This window comes from Populus nigra, chromosome 10 (assembly GCF_951802175.1).
Source record: "Populus nigra chromosome 10, ddPopNigr1.1, whole genome shotgun sequence".
In the NCBI taxonomy this organism is placed as follows: domain Eukaryota; kingdom Viridiplantae; phylum Streptophyta; class Magnoliopsida; order Malpighiales; family Salicaceae; genus Populus; species Populus nigra.
Window position 1 is genome coordinate 12,456,719 of NC_084861.1, and position 19,236 is coordinate 12,475,954.

A 19,236-nucleotide genomic window follows, 5' to 3' on the forward strand; every position below is an offset into this window, starting at 1 on the left:
TAAAAAAATATTATTTTGTAGCAAACAAACATTACGTTTTTTTGTTTTCAAAAAGATTTCAGTGGAGAGAGGGACAGCAACATCCACACCTTCCAAAGTTCCTTTTCCGTTCTGCAACAAGCATTTTCCTCTAAGCACGTGGACTATTGGTTCAGTCCCACTTAAATATAGAATATATATATTTTAATTCAAACATGATAATTAAATATTGTATTTAAAGGAGAGAATGTTTTATTTTTTTTTAATGGTATCTAAGATATGAATATTGTTAAATTTAATTTGAAATTTATTGAATCTAACTTGAAATATATATTTTTATATATAAATACATCAGTGGAACATTTAGATTTTTCTTTAATACAATATGATATATATATGCTTCAGATACACATATATGTATAATATTTATCATTTAATATATATACCCTTAATTAAACAAACAACAAGAGAGATTTTCGTCTTGAACGAAGATTCACTTAAAAAAATTCCCAAATATAGTATGATTCAAATTGATAAAAACAAAAACAGTCCAGATTGATTTTTTTTAATATGCATCTTTGTTTTGGATCTGCCACTATATATATATTATTTAAATTCGATATCATGGAGCCATGCATATTTCGATTTGTGAAATTTTCAATAAAGGTACATGGTGTTTAATTTATAAGGTTCAGAGCCGATAAAATGTCATAATATTGTAATTAAGGCGCTGCCCACTTCTTCCACTCGATTCAATCCGTTGGCTACCTCTAATTGTTATTTGATACCCCAAAAACCACCGAAGCCCCTCCTTTTTGATGCCATTATTAAGTGAAATGATCATCAGGAAAGAAACTAATTAAGATCATGCCGCATCATCCATTTAGCCAAGATGGGTGTGAGCTCCCACAAATGAAGCTTCTAAGAAGATAATGCAATGCAAGCTTATCCATCAGACGCGTGGCTAAAAATAATGACGAGTATGATGCAATTATAGGGTTTGATTTTTTAAATATGAGGTTATGATACCATGTTCATCCACATGGTCCCCGTAAGGGGCATCAAAGCTTTCCACCCACTAGACAACCCATAAAATAATGCCGATATAGCAAGTACCCCCATCGAGTTTTTATTCAGTTCAATTTGAAGTCACCGAGGAGAGAATCCTACCGTGTGATCGATTGTGCCTCCTCTCGTTGCCTTTGTTTCAGTTAAGCATTCTCTTAATTCCCACAATTAATTGACATTAAATCAAACGTTCTCTCTAAATGGATCAAACCTTGTCACCATCCCATTAACGCGAAAGGATTCGATGGCTCAGGTATTTACTGGTAGGTGAAGAAGCAGATGAATTGAGATAATTTTCTTTCTTATTTTATTCAGTATACTTGTTACTATTTAAATACATGAGTTTGTTACATCAGCTGAGGATAAAGGATAAGGAACTCTTTTGAATTACTGTTGCCGGTTTACAAGCTGAACTAGTCAACTTGTATTAAGTGGATTGTGTATATCCTTTACACGCCCCCGCAAGATGGTGCTCCCATTGGAGATACCAATCTTGGATAATAGAAAGGAGAGACGGTGTCTGGACAGAGGCTTTGTTAGAGCATCGGCAAGCTGATCAGCAGTAGCAACATGGGAAACACGTAGAGAACCGTGAGCCACTTTGTCACGAACAAAGTGAAAATCAATAGCAATATGCTTCATGCGAGAGTGAAACACAGGGTTGGCACAAACATAATTAGCACCAATGTTATCACAATATATGACCGGTGTGCATGGGAGAGAAAATTGGAGTTCTGTCAGGAGAGATTGAATCCATGCAAGTTCGGCAGCTGTTGTAGCAATGGCCCTATATTCAGCTTCTGTGGAAGACCGTGCAACAGACCTCTGTTTCCTGGAACTCCATGAGATAGGATTGCCACCCAGGAAGATCACATAAGCAGTGGTTGAAGTTCGATCATCTTGATTTCCAGCCCAATCAGCATCAGAAAATGCATGTAAGGAAGGAGTGTGGTGCCTGCGAAGATGTAGTCCGTGAAAGATAGTGCCTTTAAGATATCGCAGCAGACGTTTAGTGGCAATCCAGTGGGATTCAGTGGGGCAATGCATGAATTGAGATAGCTTGTTGACAGCGAAGGATATATCTGGGCGAGTAAGATTTAAGTATTGCAATGCCCCAATGACACTCCTATAGGCAGTGGCATTTGCAGGAGGTGTACCATCGTTAAGAACAAGAGAGCCAGTGGTAATTAGAGGAGTGCCAACTTCTTTAGCACCTTCCATGCGTGTGCGAACCAAGAGATCACGAATATATTTGTGCTGTGAGAGAAACAGTCCTGTGGTGGTGGGAAGCACTTCAATACCAAGGAAATAATGCAGTAAGCCGAGATCCTTGACTGAGAATTTTATTGATATAGCTGCGATGAAGCTAGCGATGGAAGAAGGATCATTGCCTGTGACAACTAAATCATCAACGTATACCAGAAAATATATGAGTTGTGCATTTTGATTGTAGATAAACAGAGAAGGATCAGAAACTGCATTTGTGAAACCATAAGATAGCAAGAAAGAACGAAGCTCATGATACCAGGCCCTGGGGGCTTGTCGGAGACCATAGAGGGCTTTACGAAGCTGGCATACATGAGTGGGAAACTGGGAATCAATAAAACCCGGAGGCTGAGACATAAACACTGCTTCAGACAGTGTACCATGAAGAAATGCATTATTGATATCCAGTTGACGAAGTGGCCAGCCATTGGTAACAGCAAGGCTGAGAACAATACGGATAGTTGTGGGCTTGATGACAGGACTGAAAGTTTCTTTATAGTCAATGCCCGGCCGCTGGTGAAAACCTTTTGCAACTAAACGTGCTTTATAACGATCAACCGTGCCATCAGAGTTGCGTTTGATTCTGAAAACCCATTTACAGCCAACCAAGTTTGTAGATGAAGTGGGAGGGACAAGATCCCACGTGCCATTACGTAGTAATGCATTGAATTCATCTGACATGGCAGCGCGCCATTTTGGGTCACGAAGGGCTTGTGAAGCACATGAAGGCTCTGCCATGTCAGGGAGGTTATGTCTGGTGGTGACATTAAGATTACGGTTTGGTCTAACAATGCCATTTTGGGAACGAGTAACCATGGGGTGTTTTCGGTGGAGGTGTGATGATGAGGTATGAATGGGAATGGATGTATTTGTAGGTTGTGGGGATGGGAGGATGTAAGGAGGAACCATTGTGGCAGTAACTTCAGTGCCCGAAAAAGATGATATAGTTGGAGACCGTGGAGCTGTGCATGAGACTGTGGTGGGTAATTGTAATGGTTGGTGGTGCATTGGTCCAGTGATGAGTGGAACATGGATGGGAGACAAGTCATGTGACGGAGGAGAAGAATTGGGAATGTAAGGGGAGTGTTGGGCGAAGGATAAGTATGGAAAAACGGTTTCATCAAAGACCACATGACGGGATAGAAAAATACGATTTGTTAATGGGTCAAAACATTTGTATGCACTTTGAGTGAGGGAATAGCCTAGGAAAATACATTGGCGGGAACGAGGTTCAAGCTTGTGATGGTTGTATGGACGTAACCAAGGAAAACATAAACAACCAAAAATACGAAGTTTGGAATAGTTTGGAATGTCACCAAAAAGAGCATGAAAGGGAGAGCGATTATGTAAAATAGGTGTGGGAAGACGATTTATAAGGTAGGTGGCTGTTTGGAAGGCATGGGACCAAAATTTAAGAGGAAGATTAGACTGATGAAGAAGAGTTAGACCGGTCTCAACGATATGACGATGACGACGTTCGGCAATGCCATTATGTTGAGGTGTATGGGGTGGTGTCATGAGATGAGAGATGCCAAATTTTGCCAAAAAAGGTTTAAGTTTTTGAAACTCACCCCCACCGTCTGAATAAATGGAAATGATTTTGGTTTTGAAGTAATTTTCTACAAGTTTTTTGAATGTTGGAAAAATAGTGAAGACATCAGACTTGTATTTAATGGGATAAAACCAAATATATTTAGTGAAATGATCCACAAAAATAACAAAATATTTGTTTTGATCAATAGATTCAACGGAGGCAGGACCCCAAACATCAGTGAAAATGAGTTCAAGAGGTCCATGACTTGTAAGAGATGACACTGTAAATGGAAGCTTGTGACTTTTATTGCATTGGCAAGATGAACACAAAGTTGAACACATATTTTTGGATGAGACAGGTAAAGAAAATTTCTGGAGAAGAGATTGAAGTGTGCGAGAAGAGGGATGACCGAGCCTTTTGTGCCACTCAGTCACTGATGTTTTAACACCAACCATAGCAGACGGTTGCACAGGCACAGTTATAGGCCATTCATAAATATCATTCTTATTCGGGCCTTGAAGTAGAGTCTGCCCCGTGCGTAGGTCCTTCACAGAAAAATGAGAGGGAAAGAATTCAATGGAAGTTAGATGTTGTTTGCAAAATTGAGACACAGACACCAGATTTTTTTGAATTGAAGGAACACAGAGAACATTAGAGATAGTGAAAGGAGAAAGTGTAGTGGAACCAGAATGAGAGATACGCAAACCTGTACCATCACCAATGAGAATAGAGTCAGGACCATCATACGGTAAATGAAGGGAAAGGTTGTGAAGATCAGAGGTGACATGATTGGTGGCAGCAGAATCCAGGAGCCAAGGTTGTCTAGGGGCAGTGTTTGTGGTGGTGCAATGAGCTGTAGGGGAGGGGCCAAGGAGACCCTTTGCTCGTGTACATTGCTTTGCACTATGACCTTGTTGGTCACAGAATTGACAAACACCTCTGTAGCCACGTCTTTGATAGTTGTTGCGATTGGAATGCCAGGGAGAAGCCTGTTGAGTAGAAGAAAACTGACGAGAAGTGGACCATGAGGACTGAGGATGAAAGTGATGTGGTGATACAGCTTTGCGATTTGATGACCAAGTGGACTGATGGTTACGATGCGAATTATATCGCTGAGTAGTATTGGCAGACAAAACTGATGAAGGTGACCGTAAATCCTCTCTTTTAAGATATGCCTCATAATCAATTAATTTATCATGAAGTTCTTCATAAGAGATGGGGTGTTCCCGAGCACGAATACCTGCTGTGAGTTCTTTAAATTCATGACCAACACCATTAAGAATAGCAATGGTGATATCATCATCAGAAACAGGGGTATCAATGAGTGCCAATTCATCAGCAATGGTTTTAATAGAACTGAGATATTCATTGAGAGAGCTGGAATCACGAGGACGAACAAGACGTTCCTTAAGACTCATGACACGTGATCGAGAACGGCTGGCATAGAGACGTGTAAGTTTATCCCATGCCTCTTTTGAGGCTGTGGTGGATGCAATAAGAGGAGCAATTGAGTCAGAGACTGAAATACGGATGGCATGTAGCAATAGTTGATCTTGGCGCATCCATGAAGAGAAGGTGGCAGAGGTGCGATCAGGGCAAGGATGAGTTCCATCAATGAAGCCTTGCAGATCATAGCCTAAGAGAAGAGAATTAAATTGAGCACGCCAGGAAGGATAATTTAAATGTGTAAGTTTGAGAGGAAGTTGACCACTGGTAAGAGCAACAAGAGGAATGAGAGGATCAGTGGATGAGGTTGTAATCGTAGGGGTTGCTGGTGTGGAATTGTTGTGATCAGCCATGGAGAAAAAGATAGAAAACTGAAAAGAAGAGAAGAGAAGAGAAGAAGATAGAATTAATCTCGTTAGAGCAAAAGCTCTGATACCATGAAGAAGCAGATGAATTGAGATAATTTTCTTTCTTATTTTATTCAGTATACTTGTTACTATTTAAATACATGAGTTTGTTACATCAGCTGAGGATAAAGGATAAGGAACTCTTTTGAATTACTGTTGCCGGTTTACAAGCTGAACTAGTCAACTTGTATTAAGTGGATTGTGTATATCCTTTACAGTAGGTTCATAGGTAGGTTAGCTGTTTTGAGACATATGAGGACCCTGATTTGTGGGATCTGGACAGAATTTGGATTTGTGTTAAGGTCATGGAATTTGATTAAGATGTTTGTCCAGTATCATGCATTGTTGAGTTATCCAACACCATCTTCGAGTTGCAACTCGAAAATAATTATCAACAGGCGTGTTACTTGGTTTGCTCCTCAGATCACATATATACCTGTTACTAATTATCAATTGGTGTTCCATGAAATTGATTATTTGCTTGAAATTCCAAGAGAAGATACGAGGCAATTTTTCCTTTGTTTATCCAGTAGATGTTCCAACTAAAATTAGTTTTCAATTAATTGTTTGATTAGATTCTTTCACATACACATGTGCTTATCATTAGAAAATATACAATACAAATTCGTAACCGATTTGAAAAGACACCAATTTGATGATGACTGGGTTAGGAATTGGAGTGTATGATAAATCAATAATTAATGTCGCCCTACGTTTGATGTGACCATGTCTATGTGCATAGAAGATGAACAAGTGGGGATGTACACTCGTTTTTTCCGGCTAAGAGTATAGTTGATACATTCTAATTCCCAGAAGAAAAGACAGCAGATCGCCAGAGGCAGACGTGTCCACAGAAGGGTGGGGATAATTATTAGTCCTTCGTAATGGCCCAAATCATACACAACTTGGTTTCTCGGCAGAGATCGTCACCGTAACAACCAGATTTTTCAGTGACCAAAGGGGAGATGCATGAGCAACACCAATAATTATAACTATCTGCTAGCTAGCTGGTCCGTCTATATCAAAACTTATTGTCCCACTATATCAAAACTTATTGTCCCACCAGTATATGTAGCGAGTCCAAGTTGGTACAATCCGTGCATGCTCTCAGCTCTCCGATGCGTCAATTAAATCCTTTTATATGATAATTGAAAGGCATTATTGTCAAAGAAAAAGGCGTGGACGAGATCGAATATTTCTAGATCTCTAAGAGTGCAGGATTTGCTCAATTAATTGCTCTCCATGCAGAGCACCATCGATTAGCTTTCGCGTGTGCTATGCACTCCCCTGCCGACATTTTATTTGTTAAAAAAGTTAAGATGCACGCTCTTTATTTATAATCATCGTTCTTTTCAAATCGACTTGTAACTTGATTAAAATTAAATGTTTTTTATACGATCTCTTTAATACCGTATCCATCATATAAATTTAGTATTTTAAGAAAAATAAATTGTCAGTGTTGATTTAAGAATTTGAACACTAAAATTTGAACAACAAATCTTCTTAACCATGTATATTAATATTTGGATTGCATGATGTACGTATATATCAATCATTAATTAATGCATTCCGTCAAGCTTACGATAAAACAATGTATTACTTGATCAAGCGTAAGGATGAATTAATGTAAACCACGTTTATATGATTAAGCAATCAATGAACCACTACTTTTTTTTTTTTTTTGCTCTGAGATGCATATTTTGTTTTTATAATGGTTTACAATGTCATCACATATCGATTCGAATTATTCAACCTGAGATTTTAAGTTCTAGCCTTGACTTTGATTTGTTATAATAACATGTTTATATACGATTAGTCTCGTTCATGAAAATCAATATCCTGAACTCTGATTTTATGATGATATTATGAAAATATCCTTCCAAATTTGTTCACGTATAATAACATAATATGTATGTTTAACGGATTTTTGATTCGAGACGAGTTCATATCACAATACCGTGTCACTGTCTTAAAGCAAAAGGTTTTTGTTTTTTTAAAAAAATAAACATACCGAGCTTTGCAATATCCATTCATGGTTTGATGGGTTGAAGCTTCCCCGAGCAGAACTTGTTTCTCCGTGGAAGAAAAGTACTTAAAGGAAAGCCTACGTGCGAAAAGAGGAAGGTTTCACTGCCTTCTTCCTAATGCTACACAACATGTGTTTTGTTAATCGAACAGTGAGGCACTAATGCATGCAGACGAGGATCGTGTGAACCCAGCCACCTAAGTAGTCAACAATGGTGGGAGTCAACAATGGTGGTGAAGCTATCCTTCCTTAGTCATAAATTGTAGGCACCAAACTTGTGCCACTTGCATTGCCCCTTGTATTTACATGGATGCTTGCCTATAAATAGACAATGCATCCAATCATTATAAACACACCACAAGAGAGATACAAGAAGAGAAGAGAAGAGTGAGAGAGGGAAAGTAATCCCACAAATATGAGGTATTTGTGAGAGAGTAAGTGATGTGTTTTCTCTTATTAATAGAGAGATTTCAGTTGTTCTCCTATTAGTAGATAGATGTTGTATTTCTCACATTACTTAGTAAAATCCTTCTATACTTGCCCGTGGACGTAGCCAAATTGAGTGAACCACGTAAATTCTTGTGTGTCATTTCTCATTTTATTTTGTCTCTTACCTCTTGTCTTGTCGGGTTTGCATGCCAGTATCCTAACAGATCGATAGAGCTAACCAATTAATCTTTAGTCTAGTAACAGTAAGCTTCATACCAAATGCAAAGACTCTACGAATTCAAGTTATTTCTATCGAGAATTAATGGAGTATATATAAAATACCCACCAGACCACAACAAGTTTATTAATAATTACCATAGTTTATCAACTTTATGGTGCTGGTTCGATATCCATAGTAGCAAAACCACTCTTTTATTTTGCCAACTGCTAATAATACTCGTCGTGGCTCTAGCATTCTATCCATGTCAGGAGAGAAAGAAAAACTTATTCCATAATTAAAATGCATTATATATATATATATATATATATATATATAGGCATATTCAATTGTCGTAATAATCACCCTTAATTGGATCTCATGCATCGCTCAACAAAAATGCATTTCTAACCATCCAACAGTCATTAAACTCGAGGTACTGTACTAGCTTGCATGAATACAATAGTTTAACAATATGCAAACCCATTTCTCCAACTAAAACATAATAGTTTACAGTTTACAAGGTAGGCAGGTGAGGAACGAGAGAAGATGAAATGTCAATCAAGCGTCTCTTTTTCTCCAGCTCACTTACAAATTGCAACGTGACAGATTTACAATGTCAACTTGTATTTTTTTTAATCAAATTAAATAGCTATTTTCTTATTCGATTTAGAAAATGTTTGAAAATATGATTGGTTATGTGTTAAAAATTAAAATTTTAAAAATATTATAATATTAAACACAGACTTAAAGTCAATACTTTGTGACTTTTTAAGTTTTAACCGGGAAGGAAAAAAAGAAAAAAAACAAAACAAGGAGAAGAAAAAAACATACTTCGAGGAAGGCTAATCATTGGACCACAATGTCCACGGCATCATATGTTAAAATCACGTGGCGATAAATATACTGCTGCACCTATATGATATGAAAAAAAGGACCACGCGATCTTAAGAAATCTTGAAACCTATTTAATTCTTCTGCGAAGGGGACCAATCTATTGATTCACTTCGGTTGATTCCAAGCTCACAATTCATTCAAAATCATGTTTTTCTCTTCAAGTGTGTCATGTTCGCTGTGATAATTTATTCAATGAAGGCATCTGCTTTTCTTTTTAGTGAAATAAGAAAATCAATAAAAATATTGATCCCTGATAACGAAATAACAGGGATAATGGAAATATAGATTATTTCATCTATAAATATATAGTAACAAGTATCACACTGCCCCTGCTGCTGCACGATACATGGATCCGGTACATAACACGTCCATTGACAACCGTGGAGTATTGACTTTCATCAAGCAGGCTCCATGCCTTTAAAGAGCATTAATTTCTTGAGCAGACATGCTTTTTGAAAAAAGTATGCTGCTACCCTTTCAATCACCAATGCCGGTGTGGTTTATAAAAATACTGAACTGTGCAAAAAGTTCTTGTAGGTTTTCGAGCAACCTAACAAAAGATATATGTATGGTCAATCTTATCCGATAAGTAACACGTGTATCCTGTATACAACGGTCAATCAATATGAGGAGACAAATCTGCCCCTCCATCGAGTAATTAATTGTTTGATACAGGAGACATTTGTATATAAACACCCGATTATAAATAAATTCAAGAGCTTTATGCAGATTTGGCGAACATGCTTCTATCAACTTAACAATCACATATGATATGCATTCAACAAAATTTAGCAGACAATTTTGATGAGAAAAGTTTTAGTGGTACGAAGAAGAAGAAAAAATGGACACTCAAATATATTTTCTGGCCGGGGTCATCCACGAGACACGAGGTCTGAGTTGCTCGTGCCCGCTGTTGAGATGTAAATTTGTGACAGAATGTACTTTCTTCTTCAGACGTGTTAGGGTGAGCACTTTCCGATATATTTTCCGCTCAGTCCACATGAATGAGGTTGTGGGTTAATTTTGTCAGAGGTTGCACGTGTGGTGCCAATTGATGTCAAGACAGCGACTGTTTGGAGAAAGGATGTGAAAAAAAGATCTATTAAAAATAATGTACTCCATTTTAGATTGAAGTGAAATTACAGAGAAGTTGGAGTTCTTGTACGAAGGGAAGACGTATAAAATGAAAGGAAGATTTTGAAATAGTAAGGGATTCTGTTATTTCATGTATAAATATATAGGTATCTTGTAGTGGGACAAGTGCAGAGGAGATAACACACAGATTTGGACAAAATAATTAAAGATTAAAGAATAAGATCCCAAACATATATGAGACTATTGTAAAGCTATTTTTTAAAATATAATTTTGTTTTCTAGGTAATCATATGATAAATTTAGAGAATGTTATGTGTTATGATACGCAGTAGCATTAATAACATATATACATCATTAATTTGTTCCCTTAACAGGTGAGGCAAGTATGACAATACTGTCGCGTGCTTCTCGCCTAGCCAGGTATAACAATTCTTTTGGACAGTCACAACTCACGATCAAGAGTATTAAGCTTGAGAAAAGAAGCATGATCGCTCTGTAAGGAGGGTTGCACATGCAGTCTACCAAAAATCGAAGCGCAACCAATCCATTGAGGAGGGATGTAGACCAGTACGAGGAACGCATAACCGAACATGGAGAGGACTTAATTTGGCCAAGGTGCGGCCTAGTGGTAGAAAGGACTTGGCCATTGGGAGAGGTTGAGTGCATGCTTACGATTTCTCTTATGGGATTAGCAACCTAGATAAGGTGCGGCATGATGAATTTTGTAAAAAAACTTAAATCTCATGACTCATCACTTTCTTTAATATTGCTTGAATGTTACTAGAGAGTGTTCCAAAAGCTGCAGTTGATTTCAGAAGAGGACGAGAGAAACTATAACATGACTGGGAAAGAAAAAAAACAAAAGAAAGAAAGGACGCCAGTGTAAAGAGAAGTGAAAATTGCAAGGGAACAGAATCAGAAGTGCAAAGGATTAGTAAATAAAAGGTAAAAGATCCTATTGTAAGAATTAATATATGGCTAGTGGAAGAGACAATTTAGCAGCCCCACCAGGTAACTTTTTTCCCTGATGTTGATATAATCTCGGCTGCACCGGCCATATGTTCTAAAGATGTTTTTCTTGTATGGTGAGATGCATGGTGCTAATTAAATTGGTGCCGATATGATTGGAGGCTTCCTCATTGGTGTTTAGATGTAGCCAAATCTTCCTAAAACTCTCGAGTAAAATACCAACAAAAGCAGTCCTGTTAAGTGATAAATCCTGATTGATATTGCCGGCCAAATCCCCCCTGGTTATTTTGGTGCTTGTTTACTTTTGTCTCTAATTGATAATTAAATGCACATAACCCCACTTTATTGCTGTCTTTCAATCCTCATATCTTAGCTTAAAGTGGTTCGGCATTAATTTGTAGACTTTTTTCACACCACCAATCATCTCACAAGTCGACCAACGCTGTTTGTGAATAAGCTCGATTCCCTGAATTTATCATCTTGATAATCTCTTTACTTTGTGTTGGTTGCTGGATTACGTCTGGTTTATCCATGATGAATAAATCTAATCCAAGTTATTAAAAAAATTATTAAAAAAATAATTATTTTCTTTAATTATATATAAGGGAACATAACTCATATGGAATGGTAATTTTTTATGATTGAAAAAACATATTTTTTTTTTTTTTTTTCATCTTAACTCTCTACATTAATTTAATAAGATTTACAAAGATGTTCGTACTATTATGAAATATCACTTTAATTCTAGTAATTAAAATAACATTAAAGTAATTGTTCTAGGAATAAAAAAATGAATTCTTATAAATAAGTTTTTCTTTCCGTTCTATACCTTGAAATAAGAAAAACAAAGAGGCTGAAACATAAAAAGCAGATTTTTTTAAAACAATTCTGTTGACATGGTAAAAGATTTTAAAAAAGCTGTCACCCTTCTCTGTTTTTTAAGTGTTGGTTTTTGCTGGTTCTTTTGTTTAATTCTGGATTTTTGTTATCAGCTGCTCATAGATGATCAAGATGACAGTCATAGCCTTTTAAATTGACGGCTATGTTCACTTCTGAACCCTATTTTTCAACTCTTTGTTGATAATTACCTGATTTCGATTCTTTATTAGATATCGATTCAACAACTCTCTGGAATGGTTTGAAAAACAGTGTCACTTTTCTCTACCTAGTAATTGAATCACGGTGACTTAACAGAACCCTTCCATCGGTTTTGACTTCATTCATCACAGGTTGGCTATGGGGTTAAAATCAAGTGTCAAGAAGTTTAGTTACACGGCAACCACCACCTGTGCAAAGTGCAAATGACCTCCTTCTTTGGAGTAATTAACTAGATTTGTAAGGTTTGCATTGTAATCGGGGAATTCTTGCCTTTTTTTTCCCTTTCATTCGATCTGTTGTTCTTGTTTCTGTTCCTGTTTTTTTTTTTTTTTTTCTAAATGGCTAAGCTTATTTTTAATATATCGATTAATATCAAAGCAAAACAAAAAACACTTAAATCGGTTGAACTAATCAACTAGTGATCTAGCTTCTTCTTCTTCTTTTTAATTCAATTTTAGTTATATAAAATAGAAGGATGGATTGAAAAATGATCTACAATATAAAAATAAATTGAAATTAATAGGTTTATTCAGGCAAAGGATCGATAAACTGAGCAAATTTTCCTAATAAATAGGATATCACGGGGTAAGCAAAGTTAAATAAACTTGGGTAAGTGAAGAATATCTCAAGCATTAATCAAAATCTAGGTACACGGATCTACTCCATAGTTACACGGCAAAGAAACAAACTATATATCATCTTTAACCCGCACATGCACGTGCATGCGTGAATTACTGCGACAAAGTTCCGACATCATTAAGAAGAGAAAGAGATTTCATTACACACCAACAACGGAGACCTTAAATTCTTCAAGAACTGACATCATAACATGATTAGTGTTGGAGATAATGCCATACAAACAGTAAATAAAAAATTCAGTTATGTACTGTTATGTGCTGAACCATGATTAACATCTTACACCAAAACAAAAGCTAATTAAACCATGATTAAAATCATGTACCAGAACACCAAGATCAAAGCTAATTGGTTTCATGTAGGAATTGTGGGCACCTATTCATTGATTTTATGGCTTTCCTTTTCTAAGATTCAACTTGTTGCTTTTAGTATTGATGATGATTATACTGATGATAATGACGGGCAATTGTCGTCCCACTTGGGCGTGTCCCTCGCGAGCATGTGACTTATCACATTTTTTCACTTTCCGGCGACATGTTCCGACATTACACGTATGAAACATGCTTCCATCTCAAGTTCTTTTCTTTCCAGCCCATGAAAACTACATGGTTTTAATAGAACTGGACAGTTCTACTAGCGAGTGCGATAAAATAAAGCTTGGAGAGATCGTCAGGTTACTTTTTTAATTTTTGACAGGTGAAATTGTACAGAGATGAAATAGCTTAGATCCAAGAATTGTACAGAGATTCAAATTGCATGTGATATGAATCCTACATATATTAGAAAAAGAAATCATCCATAATAATAAATAAATAAATAAACACAGCAGACTGTTATCTGCTACAACCATGCACTAATGAGAGAAGGAATCTGCACTTTGTTTGTACAGTCAACCGCAGCATTTTTTTTTAATCAAACCTCGTATAATTTTTTTTGCTTATAGAAATGTAGAAAGTTCTCTATTTAAGAAAATATCTATGTGCACTCGCTCTTGGATTGGTGGTTTGGTTCCAGTCAACTGAAATCTGTCTTGTTGGCTTCTCTTGGAGCCCAAAATGAAAGTCGTCCTCCATAATCCTGTTTGAAAAATTTGGGATCTTTTTCAAACCAAAATCGCTATAAATTCCAGATATGACTCTATGTTAGTAACTTTTCAGGTTTTTTTTCTAAAAGAAAGTGTTAAAGCGTGTGTGCTAACCAATTGCAGAGGTGGGTAAATATCCTCCTGGTCGTAGCTACTACAGAAGCCCTGGAGTTGATACCCTTCAGAGAGAGTGCAATAACCAGCATTTTGTCCCATTTTTTGGCACAAGACCGCAATAACCAGCATTTTGTCCCATTTTTTGGCACAAGACCGATTAGATTTAACGCCAATTATCCGCAACGGTTAGATACAAAACAATTGCAATTCAACCGATACATCAAGGCTTGTGGTCTGGTTACAATTTTGTCAAGCAACGCATATTAGTCGTTCAGATAAGGAGACAAAGGGTGAGCTACTTTTCCTGGTTTCCAGGCCACTCTGACTAAGACAAACAAGTCAGACATGGACACTTACAGCATCGTTCCTGAAACCGCCAGGTACAGAGATGGTAGGGAACTGGTAATTCCAGTGCAGTAAACGGCAGGGTAAATATTTATCTACTTGTAGGAGATGGTAATATGATTGTTCACCATGGACTGCAGTTAAGAATCCACGAAAGAAAACCCTAGCATATGTCGAGATGTAGTTTACCGGTAGCCCACATATTACAAACAGAAATTCTATTCATCGCTTTTCTACACCAGGCAATACTGAATTTGCAGGTAGCATACCAAAGCAAAATGTATGTTGCGCTCAGGATCTATTCATGATTCAACTGAGATAGTCAGATAAGTGCGTGGTAGGTCCACGAGTAAATCTTACATGACTACTTAGCAGCACCAATAAGAACAGAGAAACTTCGGCAAATTTCAGAAAATCACCACCATAGACAAGACATAACCTGAAAGCTTCACTTACTAAGTCTAGGATTTTTGGCCTGGATCAATCATAGGCTAAGTCAGCCCACATGCCAACTTCAGTCATCGTCCTCGTCGTCTTCATCCTCCTGAAAATTGAAAGTTCAACTTATCTTAGGACTAATTTAAAGAAAACAAGAGAAGTATGAATGAAAGAAAATGCACTCATTTGATGAGTAATTGAAGACTGTTAGTCAGCAGGGAGGACATGAGTCGCTCTATATCAACAGAAGTAAAGAAAAAACCATCTGTTGCAGAATAACTCCCACATAACCGCATACAAAAATAAAGTAATTGAAGATAGAACAATCCCAAATTCATCAATCGCTCTATCTGGAACTCAGGTAATCTAGCTATGATTCTCTTCGGTAAAACTAACGAGGTGAGAATCTGACAAGTTCAGGAAATTATAAGGTCCAGGAGCAGAGGACCCAAGCAGGTGAAACCTAAAACGAATAATCTAATCCTTATAACCTAAAGCACGCTAGCTCATGGAACAATGGGGTCTTCTTTCAATCTTGGCCAGTTGTTGACAGGAATTAGTGCACAAGAACATTTGCATGTAAAAAGAACCAGTTATTAATTCTCTTGGACTGGGAAAAAACATTGTATTTTAAATGGATCTTAGAGCAAAGAACCTGGCCTCTTTAAACGTGGGGCATCTAAAGTGACAATTAACTTAGACAATGGATTGAACCGTGTAAAACAATGAGTAGATGTCTGAATTATGAAGTTTCAAGTGTGCATTTTCATGATATCACCACGGGGATGGAAATGCAGTGCAAGTGCAAGAGTTGCTTAATATTTAACATATCTGATAGTGTGAGATATCAGAGGCTGACAAAAGATTACCCCTACACTCTCGTCACTGTCATCTTGGCCATCGACTTCAGATTTGGACCTGTGAGAATGTTTGTAATCGTCTTCTTCGTCTGCACCACCATCATCCGTTTCCTGGGAGAGGCATAATGTAGTCATTAGACTGGGAAAAGAAAAGGCAAGTTCGTTTGATTCTGAAGAAAGCAACATTCAATAGATTCACCTGTTTCTTGCTGTAGGCTGTCATAAGCTTCCCATAATCTGATTTCTTTTTTGCTGCTTTAGCTTCATATGGAGCTTTCTCCTGCCAAATCCAATTCCAGTAGAGGAAGGTGAGAATGCAATCAGCATGCCATTTGTAAAGCCAGGAAGCAATCAGTAGACAGAGAATATAACTTACTAAAAACTGAAAATACTCTTTGCACACTAGTTATTTTGATTAACTCAAACAATCATTTATATATATGAATGTGCACATGTCCACCTTGCAGCATCAGTCAAGGGAAACATATCTGAATTCCACCACTCAGTCCTTTTAAATCTTCAGACCCTAGAAGTACCAACATCTAGGGCCCCTGCAGTCTACACCACACCGGCATTGGTGTGGCTAACCTGACAAAGTTCCAAAGTCATCGAACATGTGCGTGGTGCACGGCCAGGTCCAGTGGGAGCCACAGTTCCAGGTTTTTGCAACACCTTAACAAACAATCCGCACCGTCGTTCTAGTTAAAGTATTCTATCCAGTCAAAGGCAGCACAATTCATTGTCTTTCAAAGACTCAACTCGATTCAAGAATCTGAAAAGTAAGGTTTTAGGACTTACTGCAGCAGACATGGATTTCCACTTCTCTCCTCCAGCTTTCCCCACCTTCAATCACATGATCCAGTTGTCAAAATTCCAGTCTACATTAACTGATCTATCACAGCAGCTATAAGAAGTCCACAATCGTAAGAAACACGAGGTGTTTAAGAGCTGCTTACAGCTGAGACAGCCTTCATATTGGGGTGCTCTTGTTTGTAAATCTTCCTGAACTCTTCTCTGCGGTGCGTTACATTGCATAACCATTAGGTGATTTTCAAAATGATATTATAATTGCTAAACCATATCAAATTTAGAGAGACATACAGAAAAACAAAGAAAGAACTCGGAGGCCTTTTGGGTTTGTCAGGGTCCTTCTTGGTGATTTTTTCTTTCGCGGCTCGTTTCTTGCTGCTACTCTCGGTAGCCTTTAGTGCTGCCTTTCGCTTTCCAATCTTCCTGAAAGAGGAAATAAATGCAAACATGACAAACCATTCACTCAAAATCCATACCATACCCAGTCAATGAAACAAATGACGAATAACGGCCGTGTGATTCATATATAAGATTGGTTAAGGAAAGAAAAGAAAAGAATGAATTAGCTATAACTAAACAGAATATTTACCTGTCCTCAACTGGGAGTGATACTTCCTTCTTTTCCGTCCTCGCTGCCCCCTTGCCCTTGGCAATTTTCATGGCTATTACCAATGTTAAGAAATAACATTATTTGATTAAAAAAACATTTTACTCTATTCAAACCATAATTAACCTAATTGGCAGATTAAGAATAGGGGTTACAACAGAATTGCTAACACTTTTTTCCCCACAAAGAAGAAACTTGTTTTCACAAAGCATATACCCACTTTGGTAATAAGAAAACTTTCTGGTTGACGCTGACAGAATTTAAGACGCTAATTTAAGATTAATTCCATTTTCTCGGAAACTAAAGCAAAACACAAGCCATAAAGTTTCAAGCGTTGTTTACTTCACTCATAAGCAAACACAGACGATGCATACAGTAGAGGAATTAAGACACAAACTAGCAAAACGATAACAGAAAACCCACAAGGAAAAACACTCAACTAGAAAAATTCACTACTCAAATGATCATAAAGAAAACTCAACTGGAAAACAAAAAATAGAACAGAAAAACCAATTAACAACTAATGAACCAGAATCAGAAATTATATCAAAACTGTTCAAAAGGACAAAAAAGAAAAGAAGCTATACCAAGACTGAAAAAAACAAAAACAGAGAGAGGAAAAACTAAGAACAAGCTATCTAGAAAGGATCGCTTACCTCTTTAATTAGTGGAAGAGATGAACGATAACAAAGGAATACGAATAACAAAAGCAGAGCAAAAAAAACAGAGTCCTAAAAAGTAAGGAGAGAGAGATGCCAGTAAGATATTTGTACTGGGCCCATTGAGTGGACACGTGGACACTTTCTGACAGAACTTGAAGCTGAGGAAAATGCTTTGTCTGGGCTATGAGTGGATACCTGGATTTTGATTGGTTAATGTGATGTTTAGTCAAAGTCAGGGTTTTGTACAGTACAATCTACTTAATTTCTGTTTTATTCGTCACAAAATTCTTCATCAGGTTTTGTAGTTTATTTATTTATTTATTCCTATCATCATTCACATACGTGTTGTGTCGATCAGGTGAGAATAGCTTTTTAGTATTTGTCTTGTGGAATGGGCTGCCTCCCCCTGGAGATATTAGTAATGAAGAATTTGAAATAGTCTTTAAACTTTTTTAGAAAACCCCAAATTAGTTTACCCTAATATCATTTTGCATCGATGCGAGATCTAATATCAATTTTTTATATATATACACTATTTATATACAACATTATAAAACTAATTAAATTAATTAGCATAAATCATCTTATTAAAAAATATTTTTACTAACATAATACATAAATTATATACAATATAATTCAAAATATCTCTAGAATTATCTGTTTTAAATTGTGTATTATAATATTCGAAGTGTCATTTTAGGATATATAATTAATGATTATCGCAGTGTGGAATGCAGGGACTAGTTTTGCTATTGTTATCTATAGATATAGATATAGATATTCAATTAAAGATACATAGAGATAATTCCAATTGCTATAAAAAGCTAATTAATACACCCATCCTCTCATGGCGCGGATATATAAATATAACAGAGATCTTAATTAATTCACAGTGAATTTCCTAGTTTCTTTTTTTATTTTTTATGAATTTGTAGTTATAGTCATAGTTATCAAACCCGGTCTGGAGGTTGACCCGGCCAAGAAACCGGATCCCGGGTTTTATGGGTCAACTTGGATCAACCCGAAAAAATTAAAAAAAAATTAAAACTTTCATATTTCATATGAATTTTTTTTAAAAAAAATCAATATGAATATATGTTATACATGTTATAAATAATAAAATTTAAAAAAATATTTTAAAAAGTTTTTTATTACATATTGAAAAGATATTATGTTATACTTTTAAGTTGAAGTATTTAAACCAAAAAAGTTTTTTATCCCACATTAAAAAAAACTTAACTTTTTT

General features: G+C 36.6%; 1 protein-coding gene across 4 annotated transcripts; it reads right to left on the minus strand.

Annotated features, from left to right (window-relative positions):
• Nucleotides 1-14,816: 14,816 nt before the first annotated feature.
• LOC133704514 (high mobility group B protein 1-like) lies at nucleotides 14,817-18,140 on the minus strand. Of its 4 annotated transcripts, none has more exons than XM_062129354.1 (8): nucleotides 17,985-18,136; nucleotides 17,311-17,383; nucleotides 17,013-17,144; nucleotides 16,868-16,925; nucleotides 16,710-16,754; nucleotides 16,111-16,191; nucleotides 15,921-16,022; nucleotides 14,817-15,157 (listed from the first exon to the last, which is right to left on the minus strand). In XM_062129354.1, the coding sequence occupies exons 2-8, from the start codon at nucleotides 17,379-17,381 to the stop codon at nucleotides 15,128-15,130; spliced, it is 519 nt and encodes a 172-aa protein (XP_061985338.1). In that variant the 5' UTR covers nucleotides 17,382-17,383; nucleotides 17,985-18,136; the 3' UTR covers nucleotides 14,817-15,127. The 4 variants fall into 4 exon arrangements, 2 of the variants coding, with proteins under 2 accessions (XP_061985338.1, XP_061985339.1); XM_062129355.1 differs by lacking the exon at nucleotides 17,985-18,136 and adding an exon at nucleotides 17,916-17,968; XR_009844076.1 differs by lacking the exon at nucleotides 14,817-15,157 and adding an exon at nucleotides 16,372-16,583 and having other exon boundaries at nucleotides 15,945-16,022; nucleotides 17,985-18,140.
• Between the last annotated feature and the right edge of the window lie 1,096 nt (nucleotides 18,141-19,236).